The sequence below is a fragment of the Diadema antillarum genome, unplaced genomic scaffold, assembly GCF_040938485.1.
Source record: "Diadema antillarum isolate AM-2024a unplaced genomic scaffold, OU_Dant_1.0 scf00000026, whole genome shotgun sequence".
Classification (NCBI taxonomy): domain Eukaryota; kingdom Metazoa; phylum Echinodermata; class Echinoidea; order Diadematoida; family Diadematidae; genus Diadema; species Diadema antillarum.
In genome coordinates, this window is record NW_027270915.1 from 195,330 (window position 1) to 212,188 (window position 16,859).

General features: G+C 40.9%; 1 protein-coding gene across 1 annotated transcript; it reads left to right on the top strand.

The window, feature by feature from the left end:
• The first annotated feature begins 3,119 nt into the window (after window positions 1–3,119).
• LOC139734469 (uncharacterized) lies at window positions 3,120–16,590 on the top strand. The gene is made up of 4 exons (XM_071645256.1): window positions 3,120–3,825; window positions 14,505–14,653; window positions 15,211–15,478; window positions 16,319–16,590. The coding sequence occupies exons 1-4, from the start codon at window positions 3,120–3,122 to the stop codon at window positions 16,567–16,569; spliced, it is 1,374 nt and encodes a 457-aa protein (XP_071501357.1). The 3' UTR covers window positions 16,570–16,590.
• The last annotated feature ends 269 nt before the right edge of the window (window positions 16,591–16,859 follow it).

Consider the following 16,859-nt stretch of genomic DNA (forward strand, 5'->3'; position numbering starts at 1 on the left):
AACTTAAAAAAAAAACCTGCGTCATCTACAGTTAAGAGTAAATTAGAAAGTAGCAGTAAAGTTTCAGCTGGATTTTTTGCGCTACCCTATAGTTGGCAGATAGGTCGTGAGATATTTATGCAATATGTCTTTCGGAAATCCTGACGAAGGTCGTAATTTGCGTCCCATCTTTAAATAATTGAAACTGTTTCCCGCCAAATTGCGATCGGTCCTCGAGATAGGCGTGCTCAAGGCGTCAGCACGCGACCCGCTTTGCGGCTGAGCGCAGCGGGGTGTAGGGTTTCTTTCCGCTTTGCAGATATTATAAGTTCTCTTCAAACTCTGGCTTAGCGAAAAGTCAACGTTCAAAACGAAAGCAAATTGTGTCAAGGTCTTTTATAAGCTGTCAGTATCAAAACGTTCCGTGATATTTTGATGCCGTCTGGGCTCTTGTCAAGGCAGATGTTTTACAACTAATAGTAATAATAGTAGGATAGGAGCAGACAAACGTACAAACAAGTACAAAACATATAAAGAAAACTTTGTTTTTTTTAATTATTCTTCTGCAACCGCTACCACACCGATTCCTTCATAATGACAATCACAGTTTTAACAATGATAATATATTGGTTTATGTGATATTTCGTTAGTATTATCATTGTCATTGTGATATTATGTCGATATTCTATGTTGGTTTTTACCATAATCATTGTCAATATTGACTCTACTACTAATATCAATCTACCAGTATGACATCCATATCATCTTCATTCTAGTAGATCAGTTTTAAAGACATGAGACTGTAGATTAGCTGTTCAATATAGAGGGTTGAAATTTCGGTCACGTTAACGACTTCAGTTCTGGAGTTTAATGTTCTCACTTGGTGTCATAAATACGACGCTATTCTTTATACAGGGAAACAAAAACATATATAAACAAACAAATATCAAGTAAATAGTCACACAAACTTTGTCCCAGAAACGAACGCATTTCACTCGACGTGTTCAAAAAATGAGATCATCGCGACAAGTATAAGCTTCGATGATTATGAATGAATATCAGATTTAATCGGCAAAGTTTGGCAGGAGTTTTCTAAAAACGGGAGAGGAAATGAATCAGGTATGGCGCGGCGTGAGGAGCGAAAGATGAGATTATCCCTTTAAGTCTATCACTCTGTTCGATGGCTCCGTTCTTTTCTTTCCTCTGAGTAAGATAAGATCTTAGATATTCGTTGGCGTCTAATAAACAATAAAACTTTGATTATTATATTCGGTTTGGTGTTTTTTGTTTTTGGTTTGGTTTTGCTTTGTTTTGTTAGTTTTTTTTTTTCTGTAGTAAATCGCATTGTCATCGTGCATGTCCGAGGATGTGTTGAAATGCATACAATCGTCCTGACCAAAATTGTCCTGGTGGAAAAAGTTCAACCTACTATTTTGTGCTATTTACAAGGAGATAACATAGGCTTGATACTTACAGCTTGACACACATTTTGTCTTTGCTTAATGTTAAGTTGTGTTCTTCTTTGTTTTGTGTTGTGTGTGTGTGAGAGAGAAGGAGTTTTTGTTGTTGTTTTTTATTGATGATAAATGTCTTTTAGTCTTCATCAATATTTTTTTCAACATCTATTATTATCTTTATTATAATTATCATTGTCATCATCATCACCTTCATCATCATCATCAGTAACAGTAGCATCGTGTTTTTTTTTACTAGTATAGTTTATTCTTTTTCTTCTTCTTTTTTTGCTTTCTGAAAGAGATATTGCGAATATTAAAGATGAAATCCATGAATCCTATAATATGCAACCATTTGATTGACTGTAAGCTCGCGACACCAAGATTTGAAAAAAAAAAAATGATAAGAGGTTGTCGATCTAAAAGAATTTCATGTCATGCAAGCAGACACATGACGTCACAAAGGTTTAGGGTCAAAGAACAGAGGCCGAAGCCCAGGGTGAGAGATTCGAGGTGACATGGGGTAACTAGATTGACCTAGTTTGGCACGCGACGATCGTCACTTTCACTGTCATTCCGCCTCTCGTCATCCAACGTCAATTTAAACAACAATGACAGACTTCGGGCCCAGTCGTCTATACGCGACCAATCATTTAATTTTTTTGAAAGTAAGAGTTTGTTTTTGTAAGTGAGAACTCATTCCCTCCGTCCCTTCACCCTCTTTCTTTTCGATTTTATGCGTTTGCATGACCTTGATTACTTTTATTATCAAATAATGATAACAAATTTATCATTCCATAATAAGAATTAATTTCAAAAATCCGTAATACATCTTATAAAAGATCTCACTGCAGTTTCGATGTTTAAAAAAGGTAAAAGTAATACACACTTACAGGTACAATGTACTACAGCATCTTTACATCCTTAAAGTCAATATAAGTGACCGTGTTGATGCTATTCGACAAATTCGTTAATTGATACGATTCATTTACAAAGTTTTCTTTGGATGATCGAATCATGTTTTGTTTCAACCTCACACATTTTCTTCCTCTGTCTCCTCGTCTTTCCCAATCTCCCTGTCATTCTCTCTCTTTTCGGAGCAACATTCCGTTTCTCCCCGTTACATCCTGCTTCATTTCCCCCTTATTTCACACCTTCTTTTCTTTCATTGATACTTCCAAGATCATACTCCCTGCATGAACAGACACTGAGGGGAGGGAACATTGAGTGAAAGTCAGGCGTGCAGATTTCAACGCAACAGGTAGCTTGTGACGTGGTTGGGTTCCCGGAGGAACAGGGGATCGTGGCACGATTGCTCATCGATTACCATAGTGTCAGTAGGAGTATGGTGGAAATTCATTTCGCGACTGTCCAAAGAGTCTAACCAGACAGTTCACAAACTTTCAGAGTCTCGGAGAGGGTATGTGAACTTGGTCTTCCAAGTTGCAAGAGACCGCTTGCCTCTCAGAAGGCTATCTGCGGACTTAAAAGTTGGGATGTACTGAGCGAGCACTGGGAAGACTTGAAAACCTCTGTGACATCTCAGCAAACTTCAGTCGGAGCATCCCTCAGCTTAGAGTGAATTGTGGCTAGTAATTCGTAAAGAATTTGACAGGTGTCTGTTTGACTGGGGATTTTTTTTCTTTGAAAACAAAAAGGGACCGGTGAAATTTAGAAGTCTTCGCCATGGCGCTCCAGAAAAGGGAACATTTCTTGACTGCAATCATTGCATGTCTGGTTCTAGGAGGACACCTCGCGTCGGCGCAGTGGAGGCAAACGGGACCCGGCACACAGCCCGGTCCGGGAGCCCGGCCGGGGCAGGGTTGGACACCTGGACAAGGAGCCAGACCGGGGCAAGGTGGACAGGGGGCCCTACCGGGGCAAGGCGGACAGGGATGGACACCTGGACAAGGGGCCAGGCCAGGCCAGGGTGGACAAGGGGCCAGACCGGGGCAAGGTGGACAGGGATGGACACCTGGACAAGGGGCCAGGCCAGGGCAAGGTGGACAAGGGGCCAGGCCAGGGCAAGGCGGACAGGGTTGGACACCTGGACAAGGGGCCAGACCGGGGCAAGGTGGACAAGGGGCCAGGCCGGGGCAAGGCGGACAGGGCTGGACACCTGGACAAGGGGCCAGGCCAGGCCAGGGTGGACAAGGGGCTAGACCAGGCCAGGGTGGACAAGGGTGGAATCCCGGTCAGGGCCAAGGCCAGGGGCAAGGAGGGCGGATCGGACCAGGCGTGAGGCCCGGACAGGGTGGCCAGGGGGGCCAAGCGGGGCGTGGTGGACAGGGTGGTCCAGGATGGAACCAGCCATTCATTCCTCGACGGGAGCCCCTTACTCCAATGATGACATGCGGTGATGTCAGCCTTTACGGAGGTGCCGCTGGAACCAGTAAGTTCTCTCTTTGTAGTAATGCTTTAAACAATCATGACATGGCATCTGTCTCATCCACTACGCCACCAGCTGTGTAAAAAGAACTCAAAACTTATATGTTAAACTCCATAATAGAAGTTTAACGAAACGTTTTACTCCTTATCGGTGAATGAAAATGCGTTCTATTTTGATAATTCGTGTATTTATACCAACCATGGTGAAAGTCAGGATGCATATTGTATATCAAAGTTAGTTGCCCTATACCTAACAGCCACTCTCATTAGACATATCTCCCACTTCCTTCTTACTACCCCCCCCCCCCGTTCTTTGGAACCTCACACTTTTATAGTATCGATTATAGTTTTCAATCGGAGACCACTAACAAGACTGTCTTGACTGCTGACCATTTTCATTGTCAAGATTCTTTTTAACATTCCTTTTAGCCCCGTTTTATCTAAATCGTTACAATCCCCATTGGCATCAACAATGTTATCTTACACTATTGTTATGGCAGATGATATTGAAGATGGTTCTACACGTTTACATTGGGTTTTTTTATGAGTTAATAAAAAAGAAATGGAAATTGTCTTAATGTTAACAAAGACTTAGATCTCGATCGCTATCCTGGGAATTACAACCTCTTCTCGGCCAGCAAGTCAGTGTGGTATGTATCAGTCATCAATGACAGTTTCTATAAAAGTGAGGGCAAAGATGTTGTTAACCGAAGACATAACCTGCGCTCGCTAGTAGTGAATCCTAAATTTATAATTCATTTCAATTATTGTTTATATTTGTACTATACAATATATGCTGTGTTGTCTTATAATATTGTGTCCTGTGGCACTCACACGACACAACGAGAATAGGTACGTCTAAAGCCGTGAACAAGTCCACAGGCAGAAGGGTGGAAATAGATAGTGCGGTTGGCAAGCTACGTCACTGGATGCACTCTACTGTGTTCGTGCACTTTTACATGATTATGTGTACTTCAAATAAAAATAAAAACCATGGACGAAGAGTGGATACTTATAGTTTAACATGAGATTAAGAATCCTTTTTCGATACTGTGTCTTTGCTAAAACAATTCAAATTCTTTAAGATTGTCAATATAGATTCCAGATCCTTTGAAATCCAAGTTGGATGTTTGAGCTGTCATCATTCTGGAATGTTATTCATGGTTTGCTTGTCATTCTGACAACATTTGAACGCAGTGGTAATCACACATATAATTCGTCATCATATTTAACATAGAAATTGTCCACGACTTTGTCGGGGGGCATTTCTAACTGTTAAGGGTGCGTGATGCGGCCATCTATGCGACTACTGCCCCGGGGTGTCCAGGGGTTGCCAGGAGGGCGCCGGATGAAGTTGTTATGTTGGAAGATCCTGTATCCACCTGCGCCCTTACAATTCAAAGTCCGGACGCGCGCAGGTCCTAAACCAGGATCAAAGAATTATCTGATTGACGTTTTACTTAAGGATCAAGATGACACAAAATCTCTCAATCACGTTACTTACCATCATCGCTTTCATCATTATTCTTGTCATTATTATTCACAATCGAATCAGTATTTGTGTGCTGACGAGTCAGACTGGATTCTAATAGACAAGTGCTTTGCTTGGGTGTCCGGTCGAGAAGACGTTTTGGAGAAGATTTTTTACAAGATGATGAGTAGACTAGGCCTGTCTATCTTGAAGTTAAAATAAATGTCTCCTCTCGCTTCTGATCTAAGGCGTTAACGTTGTAGACTCAGCAATCTATAGGCATGATCTGTGTTCTTTACAACAACAAAAACAAAAAACCAGATGAATGATATGTCGGTATGACATACACCAAGACAAAGTATTCCTTGGAGGCTTTTTCCCCCCTGGGTACCTGCAGCCAAGCGTGACGCACCGCAGGCAGTCATAGTCTCCTCGCAGACTGATGATTATATCAGTTTTTGAAAACACCAAACACAAAACAGACCCCAAACACAAAACACACACACACACACATTCGATTACACACTCACTCACTCAATCAATCAATCAATCAAGCAAGCAAGCAAGCAAGCAATTTATCAATCACGCTAACAAAATATAATATTCATGAAAAACATCAGACAGCAATTAAAGTAGTCTGGAACACAGGCTAGATACGTCACAACTGATGGGGGATGCATTGCTCCGCGGAGATCCGGAGGGTCCAAATAGCTATTTTCAAAAAGTCACAGTTAAAGGGCAGACGTCTGGATGGCGTTGACAAAAGCTCTCAGGGGCTCCCAGTTCATGTCCGTCCGATAACGCATCATGGCTGTCTTTAGACACTCTGCATCCTTGGAGACTATTATCATAGTGAGGGAAAAGAAGCCAAAATATTGAACAAAAGTGGTGAGACCGTATGACGATCCATCTTTTACGTCATAGCGTCGAATCCCATTTCCCGCCAATGCAGTGATCGAATAACTCAATGAAACCGCCGAGTTGAATCACAACTGTCATTTAGGATTGGCGCAGGACGTGTGTGTTTGTAGATAGAGCATTGTCGCAACATTCAAGGCGCTTGGTTATAGGGAGCAGACGTCACAACCATAACATCGGTTTTTCACGAAAGAAACAAATACTTGCAAAGTTTAAAAAGATGATGAATCTGATCACAATAAACATAAAAGCAACAAAACAAAGAAACTATCATGAAGGGGAAATACTGTATATTTGTTGCGATTCGTAGGCACTGCTTTGTGTGCTTATTCTTTCGCGTATTCAGCGTCTAAAGTTCGATTGGTAAGATAAAGTGTTATCTCCTATTTGAACGCTGCAGTAACAGAATCAGGTAGTAGATTTACCGATAGTTGTCGTTTCACGCTGAGCTTATTTTTAGACACCCTATGCAAGTTAAGTGGATACATTGTAACAACTATCTTCACTGGCCATCTGGGAGATGAATCCATGCAGCCAGAAAAAAAAAAAAAAAAACCAAACAAACAACAAATAAAAATGGAAATTATTTCTTCCAGGACTATTCTCCTGGCACGGTCTTTGATAACATGTTGACAGTATGTCCAAAGCTCTTGTTAAAAATACAAACCATCTGAGGCTCAGCTCGTCTTGCATGACTAAAAAAATCTCAGACGCAAATGATGACGCAAATCCACATCTAGCCAATCAGAAAGCAATATTAAAGTCAAAGCAAAAGTACCTGTTACCAAAACTTACAAAGCAGACCTCCAAGATCATATGTCATGGTTGATAAGATATCTCCAAAAGACAACTTCAAGAAAAGGTCTAGACATTCATCCAACCAACCACTTTTTTCTGTCTCCCATTTCCCGTTTGAGGTATAGTAGTCTCCGCATAATCGGGTATACCTCTTAATCGGGTTTTAAAAAGTGCTCTGCCCGACAGTACCCCGTTAAACGGAGACTACTGTATTCATCTACACTGTTTGTACCTCTTTGTGTCTACATTCTTACGCTTTTGTAAGACGTCTGCTTCCTCTTCCGCTTTAACTCACTTATTTCCGCCTTGTTGATTTCACTTTAGGACTTTTTTCTTTATTTTCTCTTTTACTTCCACTTGTTCTCCATCCCTCTGTATTTTGGGCAATTTCTGAAAACTCCCTCTATACTATACACTATCTATCCATATCTAATTTGTTTTCGTCATCTTCATCTTGTAACTTTAATAATGTAGAATTGTGACAACTTTTGAAATCTTACCAATTGATATTGCAATAAGTCTTAATTTTACACTTGTATGTCAATAATGGTATATCTTAATTTTGTGTGTATATTATGGTAAAACTTGATTAATTAATCGATACAATATTTGTCGATAATGATCCAACTACGACCCTCTCCCAGTACAAGTCGCCACAGTTTACTTATTACGACTGGATTGGCAAAAGGCACGATTTATTATTTTTCTGCGTTGTATTGTTTATTTTTTTTTTCGATAATGAAAGTTGGTAGCGGTATTTCAGGCCAATCGGAGTCATGAGAGGCGATTTCTCAATCATTATCTCTATCTACTGTATGGCAAAGTTTTAGTGAAACTTCAACTGTTTGAGCTTCCCTGTTTAATCGGTTTTCCTACGATGTCGACTTCGTCACGGGGCGTCAGGGTGGCTTTTCACTTTAACCAAAAACTTTAACCAAAAACTTGACCAAAAAACAAAAACAATAACAAAACGAAACATACTTCAATGCCTATTTCAACTACGCTTCCCATCGATTGAAACAAGCGTCCAATCAGAGAAGTAAAATACACCTCTCTCTCCCTCCCTCACACTCACACATGCACACACACAGACACACACACACATTTATATACATACACACACTCACCTCCCTTCGTCCAATAGAACAACCCTAAAACATAATCTGGATGCGATGTTTCCGCTGAGTCCCCGCGGGATGAGGAAGTAGGGGTAATTGATGGCATGTCTGGGAGCAGCCAAAAAAACAGATGGAAGCAATTGACGGCTGCTCAGCGCGTGGAAATGCGTAGTTTTTATGTCACAGGAAGCAGATATGATTTCTGTGCACCGACCCAGTAGAACTTTCAGTCATCTAATAACTTGAAGTGAAAAAGATGCAGCTGGATCCGCAAGAACTTGAGCAAAACATTAAAAGAAGGAAACATAACTTGTGACCATGACGCTACAGCGCAAGTAGCTTACTTGAATGACTGTGAGTTACGACCATTTCAACATCAATGTGTATGGCCTCCAATAAGCACCTGCGATTTTGGTCATGTGATTGTGACGTCCCTAATTATTGATCCTCATCATTTCTTTGCGTCCATGAAATGTTACTATTTTTTACGACTCTAAGAAAGGTATAATTTGCTCATGCATCAGTTCAAGTGATGCCAGGGACACTTTGCTATTTACGCTTTCTCAAGAACAAGAAAAACACGATTTTCAGCACGAACATGACGAATGTGATTGTGATGTCCTAGATCTAAGCATCTCATCTCGTTCGTCCATGAAATATTACAATTTTTTTCCCAATCTTGCGTGAAAGAATTTGGTCGTGCGTCAGTCCAAGTAATTCCAGGGACACTATGCTGTTGTTGTTGTTGTTGTTGTTGTTGTTGTTGTTGTTGTTTTGTTTTACGCTTTCTCCAGGACGAGAAAAAATACGATTTTTAGCTCGAATTAAAGAAAAAGAGAGAATCAAAGAATATTATGTTTTCTATTTTGCTCCTATCTACAAAAAAAAAACACGAGCGTTTTCAAGATATTAAGTTTCGAAGTCTAACAATCATTTCTCTAATTTCTTTGAGAACGCTATGTAGGCTTACGTTGATTCACTCTCTATGAAATCTTTCGTAAACTTTGCTATTCGGCCGCTAGATCGGGATAACGCTTTTACTGATCTCTCGCTTTTATTTCACAAATCTCAATGCAAACAAACTTTTGCTCACGAGGGGAATTTCCCTTTGAAATCGGTCTGCTATCAACACGTTATGACATTCCCTCACAGACGCGTGAGAGTCCAGATGCCCTCAATTGATAATCAAGTGGTGCAGAACTGACGAAACTTAAAATTGATTTTTTTTTTCTCTACGTTTGAGCCCAGTTTCTTTTAATAGCCGATGACATGAGCGAGAATTCTCGTCTTCAACAACAAAAAAATATATATCAATAATTCAACATAAATGCTCTTGCGTTAGAGCTTAAGCCCGCTCATGTGTTTAATTAGCTTGTCTCGACACACTCGGTACTTCGGGGACAGCCAAGCACACATCGAGGCAACGAGGCAAACTTCGGCAAAAGTTCGTTAAGATTTTCTACCCCTGAAACACAAACAAAGAAAACTCCAAATGCACTACACACAGTCTGGAGTGCAGAGTGAGCGTTAAAAGATTGTTTTGTTATGAAATAGGAATAGCGTTGTGCGTGAGGTGCGCAAGCCGATTCGATGTTGCTTTGTTTGCGATTATTTCATGAATAGGTATACAATCTTAAACGCTTTAGTGGTTGAATGTCGATACAATGACCCCCCCCCCCCCGCCTCAAAAAAAAAATGTAAATGAGTGCATTTCAGAAGTTTTAAGGTTTGGGGACTTATCGCTGAAAAGAATAAGAATCATAATCAAATCCATGAAACCGGAAAAATGGAAATATACACGATTAAAAGCTTGATGGTACACCCTTAATTCTGTCTCACGGAGAGGAAAGTATGTATTATGTGTTTCAGATTGATGATGATTTAGATATATCCGAGTTGATAATAACAAATAAAGATATAAGAAAACAGAAGAGAACCGAACTAAGCCCTGCGTGCAAGTGGAATAAATGGCACAAGGACATGCCATACTAACTGGTTGTACAATGTGTAGATCTCTCTAATACAGATATGATCTCCCACATCCCCTCAAACGCCCCTTTATCCCCCTCCCCCTCCCCCCCCCCCCCCGCTCCCCTCCCCTTCTCATCCTCGCCGGAAAGTCTTCGCCGGAAGTTGAGTCCTTTTTGGAAAAGTTCAAATGTGACCCAGACGTGAAAAGGGTATAGATAAGGAAGAGGTCCATCATCGAGGAAGAAGGGAAGACGCGAAGACACTCCCAAGACGCTAAAATAGATTCCAGCCCTGTCATCGTGATGAGGCGAGAAGACAATACCACTTCAGTGTCTGGACTTAAGATAGAAGGGGGTGTGTCAATGCTCAATCTCTGAATTCCTTTAAGAATAAATTAAAACCATTTTTATTGAAACTTTACAACATCCAACAGAGTTAGTTTCCCTTTATCATCTCAGTCAAGTCATCATTTTTTTTTTTACATAAGTCCTCCTATTAAACTATGTCCCTCTCTGTGTTCTAAATATAACGATGTGTTTTTTTTTCTCCTGCATTCTTACCAACATAACTACGTATAAAAAATGTTTTGCATTACATTCAATCCAGCTTGTATTTTATCACTTATTTTACATTATGAAATCCAGATTGCTTGCGTCCACGATGGCACATGCTGTAGTTCCCTCTTTTTTCTCCCTTTTTTTTCCTCTCTTTTTTTCCTCTTCTTTTTCCTTTCCTTTTCTCTCTTTTTCCTCTTCCCAATCATTTTGATGTCAGTTGACATCGGTTCGTTTATTGTGTTTTATATTGATGTTTTGTGTATTTTTCTGAGGGTCCCATATCGTACACGCTTTGCTTCTTAGTGGGACCCTCCACTTCCATCCTCATCCTTAGTTGACTTGTATTATACGCTTTATGTATTTAACAAAGATGTAATCACATCTACTTTTCACTTTCATAATTTTCTTATGTACCTTTTCAAGTTTTGTTCTGTATCACAAATATCCCGTGTATACGCAATGTACATAAAGTTCTTTGTTCATTTTGATGGAGGTGAAAATAAAGTTGAAAGTTGAAAGTTGATCCATCTCCATTAAAGGGGAAATCCAGTCCAAACATGACATTATGTTATACTGACCATAAAAAAGAGAAAAAGCTTACGAGTTCAACGGTAAAAATTTGATTGAAATCGGATGAAAAATATAGAAGTTATGACATTTTGAGGTTTTGCTGATTTCTGCAAACAGTTCTCGTGCAATTTAAATGTATACAAAAATGAGTGAGTTAACCATGTCATAACCTCACATTTTCCCATTGATCGTGTCAAAAAGATGATGTTATTCCAGATTGAATAGCTTCAGAACAATGATCAGTTAGATATACCAGGATTTGAGCCTCGGGTATGAATGAAAAACTGAAACTTTCAAGATTTTATGTACAAACTACATATGGCAAGTTGTGAGAGGATGACATGCTCACTTTGCTATTTGCATATTCATATTGACCGTTCAAGAACTATTTCCTGAAGAATTAGCGAAACTTCAAAATGTCATAACTTTCTTATTTTTCACCTGATCAGACTAACTTATATTTGGACTGGATTTCCCCTTTAATCCGAAGAACAGTGAACGAGGAGCAGCTACCTAACGCGAGATCTTTGACGTCCAGAAAGAAATGATAATTTTATCCATCTGCACTTTTACTTATCACTAGAATTGTCTTCCGCCTGTGTTGCTATTCCATTATAATTATAATTATTATTATTGTTATTATTATTATTATTATTATTATTATTATCATCATCATTATTATTATTATTATTATTATTATTATTATTATTATTATTATTATTATTATTATTATTATTATTATTATTATCTCGCTCAAGCCGATGCAGGAAAAACAGCTCTTTTAGATGTTTGGCTGGAGATGTGGGTGTGCGCTGTATGGAGTGGTGACTAGAATGACGTCATCAGTGCTCCTAAGTGAGGGTGGAAGGGAAGGAATATAGAGGAAGTGGGGGAAATTATTTTGCCGGAATAGTGGCTCAGGAGAGTAAATCACGTTATGCTTCGGTGACAAGTTACAGCGTCGGTGAAATTCGATGTCACAACTCTTTTCCGCCATGCACCAGGACTAATGCGTAACGGCAGCATGAAAACTTGCACTTCATATCATAATTCTGGTACAGAACATTTGGAATAAAACTTGTCAATAGTGGCTAATATGTGGTACATATTTAGAAAACGAATAAAGTCACTCGATGAGAAGATTTATGTCACCACGTGCTGACGCTTTGATATACTATATTATTTTATCTTCTCATGTTAAGAGACATTCTGATCACATTCATAATGATACCGTTTGACGCACAGGGCTGACTCATACCTGGATTTAACTTTACGAGCTTGTATTCTTGCTAACTGACTTCTACAAGAAATTGAGTATCCAGCTCCATATCAATGAAAATACCTCATAAAGTAGGTAGCATCATAAGTCTCGATCAACATAAACATTACACTGTCGGTATAAATTCTGATGCATATTAAGAGCTGTGTATGGCAAAATAACAATGCTAATCATAATGCGTTTCAGCTTTACGTTTTAGGAGAGTCAAAATAGGGGAATCTCTTACATTCGAGGAGCTACAATAAGAGATGCGGCGAATTTGAGCGTCTCCATGGAGACGCCATGACAACAGATGATACCTCGTTCTGTAGATTGACGAGACTTTGAAATAGGACTTCTGATTATCCTAAACACGAATTTTACTGACCAAAACTAAAGAGGGACCAACCTCTTGTCGGGGACCACAGACTCAAACTTCGATGTTGTTCATGTTGATGTAAACAACGTCTGTTGATAATATTCATAATGTATTCCAACTTTTAAAATGCTTTGAAATATTATCATGGGATAGAAAGAGGCTGGTAGTAAAAGAGCCACGTCGTGACTGAAGGCTGTCCTCGCTTCGTCCAGTACAATCTGGAAGAATTTGCAGTCGAGTGTTTCGAACGGATAAAAACACCTTTTCCGTTTCAAGAATTGCCCGTAATTTGTGTTACTCTTAAAACACGTAAGAAACAGAACCGAAAAAAAGGCGTCTAATCTCATCAACTGCGATTCATAACCCATCAATTTTCACTTCGCGTGCCCTCCCCGTAGCCTGCAAACAGGTGTGTATTTTTGTCAGCCCCTAGACAGGGCAGGAAGGGCGCACCCGAATTGCTTCCCCGCACTGAGAGAGCAGTCGTTATTTGATCATATCATACCGTAGGCATGCGCGGAAGGTCACTGTCAAATATAAACCTTTTTTTTGCTGACCGCCCTTACGTCCATGAAGTGGCTTATAGTTATTCAACGCTTTGTAAAGCCTTTGAATGAAGGAAATGAACGATCAGATGTCATCTCAAACACAATCATGGTAACGCTGAACAAGAACCTGAAGAAAAATAAAAGAACGTTTTAAGAATTGATAAAGATGCATAAAAAAGAGTGAGATATAGAAATTGATAATCGAGAGCAACGTTTCCTTTACATTTCGCAATGTAGCGTATTTGATCGTCATGATCGTGGAGATTTGTGTATCGTGCATTTAGAAAACAGGGAGCTTTAGATTTTGATGCGCGGACGTTTGAGACGACGAGTGCGCTGGACGTTCTCCTCTCCCCTGCGTCGCGTTGAAAAGTAACTTTAGATTACGCTGGCACGCAACGTATAGAAAATAAAATGGCGCCCCCATATGATCGGTGCATGAAGCAGTTGTCTACGTTGCAAACTGTGCGGACGTAAAAATAGTCCAGTACGCGTAGTGAAAAACTCTGGCGACGCAAGTTGAAAATAGATCGACTTGACGCACGCTTCTGCGCATGCTCAGAACATTTTTTTTTTTTTTTTTTGCCTCTGAACGTCTCCGTTGCGAAAATCTAAAGCTCCCTTTTATCTCATCTCGTGGAAGACATTTTAGGTAGCAATGGTGTCAGGGCTCTTAAAGACCCGATAGCGTAGGGATACCAAGGAGTGGAAAGCCGGCCCGACTCGGCTACGTACGTTTCGAGAATCCCCGTAACGAATTGTGTATAGCTTTATCACTGATTTCTATTGTAAGTGCACACACAGCCGAAGATTCTCGATTGGAGTCGACCGTATACCGATGACCGTACGTTTCGATGCGCATAATTTTCGCTGACGAAAATTCCCCAGTATACTCGAATATACTCTAGAGGTGCAGCGAATGAAGATCAATTAAAAAATGGCCACCCGTGAATCCCTAAATTTACCGGGTGTTCACGACATATTAAGGCACCGCCAACCACGCTTCCAACACGTTTATGTATTTAGCTATTTTGATATGAAAAGCGCAAGAAAACATGAAATGAATAATCCCCTGTTTTATCCCAACCTGTGCAGCGCCGATCCCTATGGCCAAACATTGCCTCGACATCCGGGAACTCGGAGGGGTTCGTGACGGTGTCTACACCATCTACGTCACCGAGCTGAATTCATGTGGAAAGGTCAACGTCTACTGCGACCAGACGACGGACGGCGGCGGATGGACTGTGAGTTTTAACCTCCAATTCGACGTCCAACTTTTTTAAAGGACGGCGTCGATTGAGCGAGAGCGATTATATTGATTTATTTTTCAAGCGTCAAGATAATACCGTTTGATCGATCAACATAGCCAATTTATATTACTCTGTATCTAAATGTGAATCTGGTGGCTAGAAAATTAAAGTGCCAGGTGTATTCAAAAGCCGGTCATAAGGCATCTTGTCAGCAAAGTTGTTGTGTTTTTGTGTTGTTGTTGTTGTTGTTGTTTTTTTTTTGGGGGGGGGGGGTATTCAGACGGAATTCGTTCCTTCACGCTAATTTCCCTACAAAATTGCTACTTCTGTAATTCAATTTGTTTATCAATTTACATCACATGCACGCATAGATACACACAGCTACACCAACTAACTGAAGTACAAACAAAACGCAGAGCAGCTATACTGAAGTGATACAGCATGATAAAGTTTAGGCCTTTAAAGATCGCAGAGACATTGTACAGTGATGAGTTTTTATTGGGGTCTATGGATGTGGGTTTCTTTGATGCCGATCCTGTCTGTCTTAACAGGTGATCCAGCGCCGGGTCGACGGTCGCCTCAACTTTCTGCGAAACTGGCAAGAATACAAGCAAGGGTTTGGCTTCCTCAATGGCGAATTCTGGCTCGGCAACGACTGGATCCATAAGATCGCCATGCAGGGGCCACACGAACTGAGGGTCGACCTCGGCGACTTCCAGATGAACGAGCGGTTCGCAAAGTACAAAGTCTTCTCCGTGGGTGACGAGCGCTCGAACTACACGTTGAAAGTGGAGCGCTACGATGCGTCTTCCAATGCAGGTGAGAAGAGCATTGCTCACTCGATTCGCAAGGCCACACCGTGACTCGTTTCAGTTGGTGGGCTGTGGGTAGATTTGATACGGTTTGGGACTCTTAAACAGGAGAGTCCTGTGTTCGAATCCTGCCCGACGCGGACATCCTTAACGCCCCCCGCACACTACATGATCCGACGGGTCGCACAACCAGTCGCGCGACTCGACACCGCACACTTGCGATTAGACCACACAGCATGCGCACTTTATCTTTGTCACGTCATAGCATGACGTCAGTACACACTGTATTGTGATTGGCTGAAAGTTCCTCGATAGGTCGTGAAAAGTCGACAAGTCGAAACTTCACCACTTACATTGCAACTCAGTGGCGCCACCGGAAACTGGCAGTCTAGTGACGTCACACTTCCGGTTGCTAGGCCGTATAACAATCGGGGTATAGTGGCAAAGTCGTGTAGTGGGCGGGGACCTTTACCCTCGACTTTTCACACATTGTGTTCCTCTTGACCAAAGTGTATTTAATGGTTACTTGACAAAGATCAAACACAAAATGTACGTTATGCCTGTAATCGAACAGGTTTGTTGTGACGGCATTGTTTTAATTGCTTTATTTTCTGATTTTTTTTTTGTAACTGCACAAAGTTGGCTTTTACTTTGCGACACTGTTTGAAAGAAAAAGGAACAAAGGCAAATTTGAGAAAGCTTTTTGATAAGATATTATATTATTATGATTAGTAATATTTCTCAAACTTGATAATGTCTCTATTTTGTTAGGGCCTACATGAAATATTCAGTAAGTCATTCACGTGTTTTGTTTTTTTTTTTTCTTCTCGCGTTTTTACACGTACAGGGGACGCCATGACTGGCCACAACAACCAAGCTTTCACCACCATCGACCGCGACAACGACCGCTGGAGTGGAAACTGCGCTCGCCAGTACACGGGCGCGTGGTGGTACACCAGCTGCCACAACTCCAACCTGAACGGTGGCTACCTGAAGGGGGCGAATCGGCAGTATGCTCGCGGCATCGTGTGGAACCAGTGGCGCGGGTACAGCTACTCGCTGCGCTCAACGGAGATGAAGATCCGGCCGCTGATTTAAGGCCACCATAGCGTGATAATTTACAGCTTCCTAATACTATTGTCACGTTCACTCTGCCTTCATAATGTATTTACAACGCTCAGAGGGTGTGCGATCTGTTGAACAAAATCACAGGACCGACGAATGTATGCAGCAAAGTCGTCTCCATCTGTCCAATGTTTCTGTTGCTCTGTGCACCTTCTTGCCAACATTCGTCAGAAGAACAATAGAGTTAAAACCTTCAGATATTACAATATACAGTTTAGCATATTCTGTTTTTGTGCTTTTCGTGAAACGCTATAGGCCTATTA

What these genes read in the sequence shown, in the direction of transcription:
- LOC139734469 (XM_071645256.1), top strand. Translation starts at nt 3,120, where the DNA reads ATGGCGCTCCAGAAAAGGGAACATTTCTTGACTGCAATCATTGCATGT. An exon ending in CGGAGGTGCCGCTGGAACCA is followed by an intron (nt 3,826 to 14,504) that starts GTAAGTTCTCTC and finishes CAACCTGTGCAG; the next exon opens with CGCCGATCCCTATGGCCAAA. An exon ending in CGATGCGTCTTCCAATGCAG is followed by an intron (nt 15,479 to 16,318) that starts GTGAGAAGAGCA and finishes TTACACGTACAG; the next exon opens with GGGACGCCATGACTGGCCAC.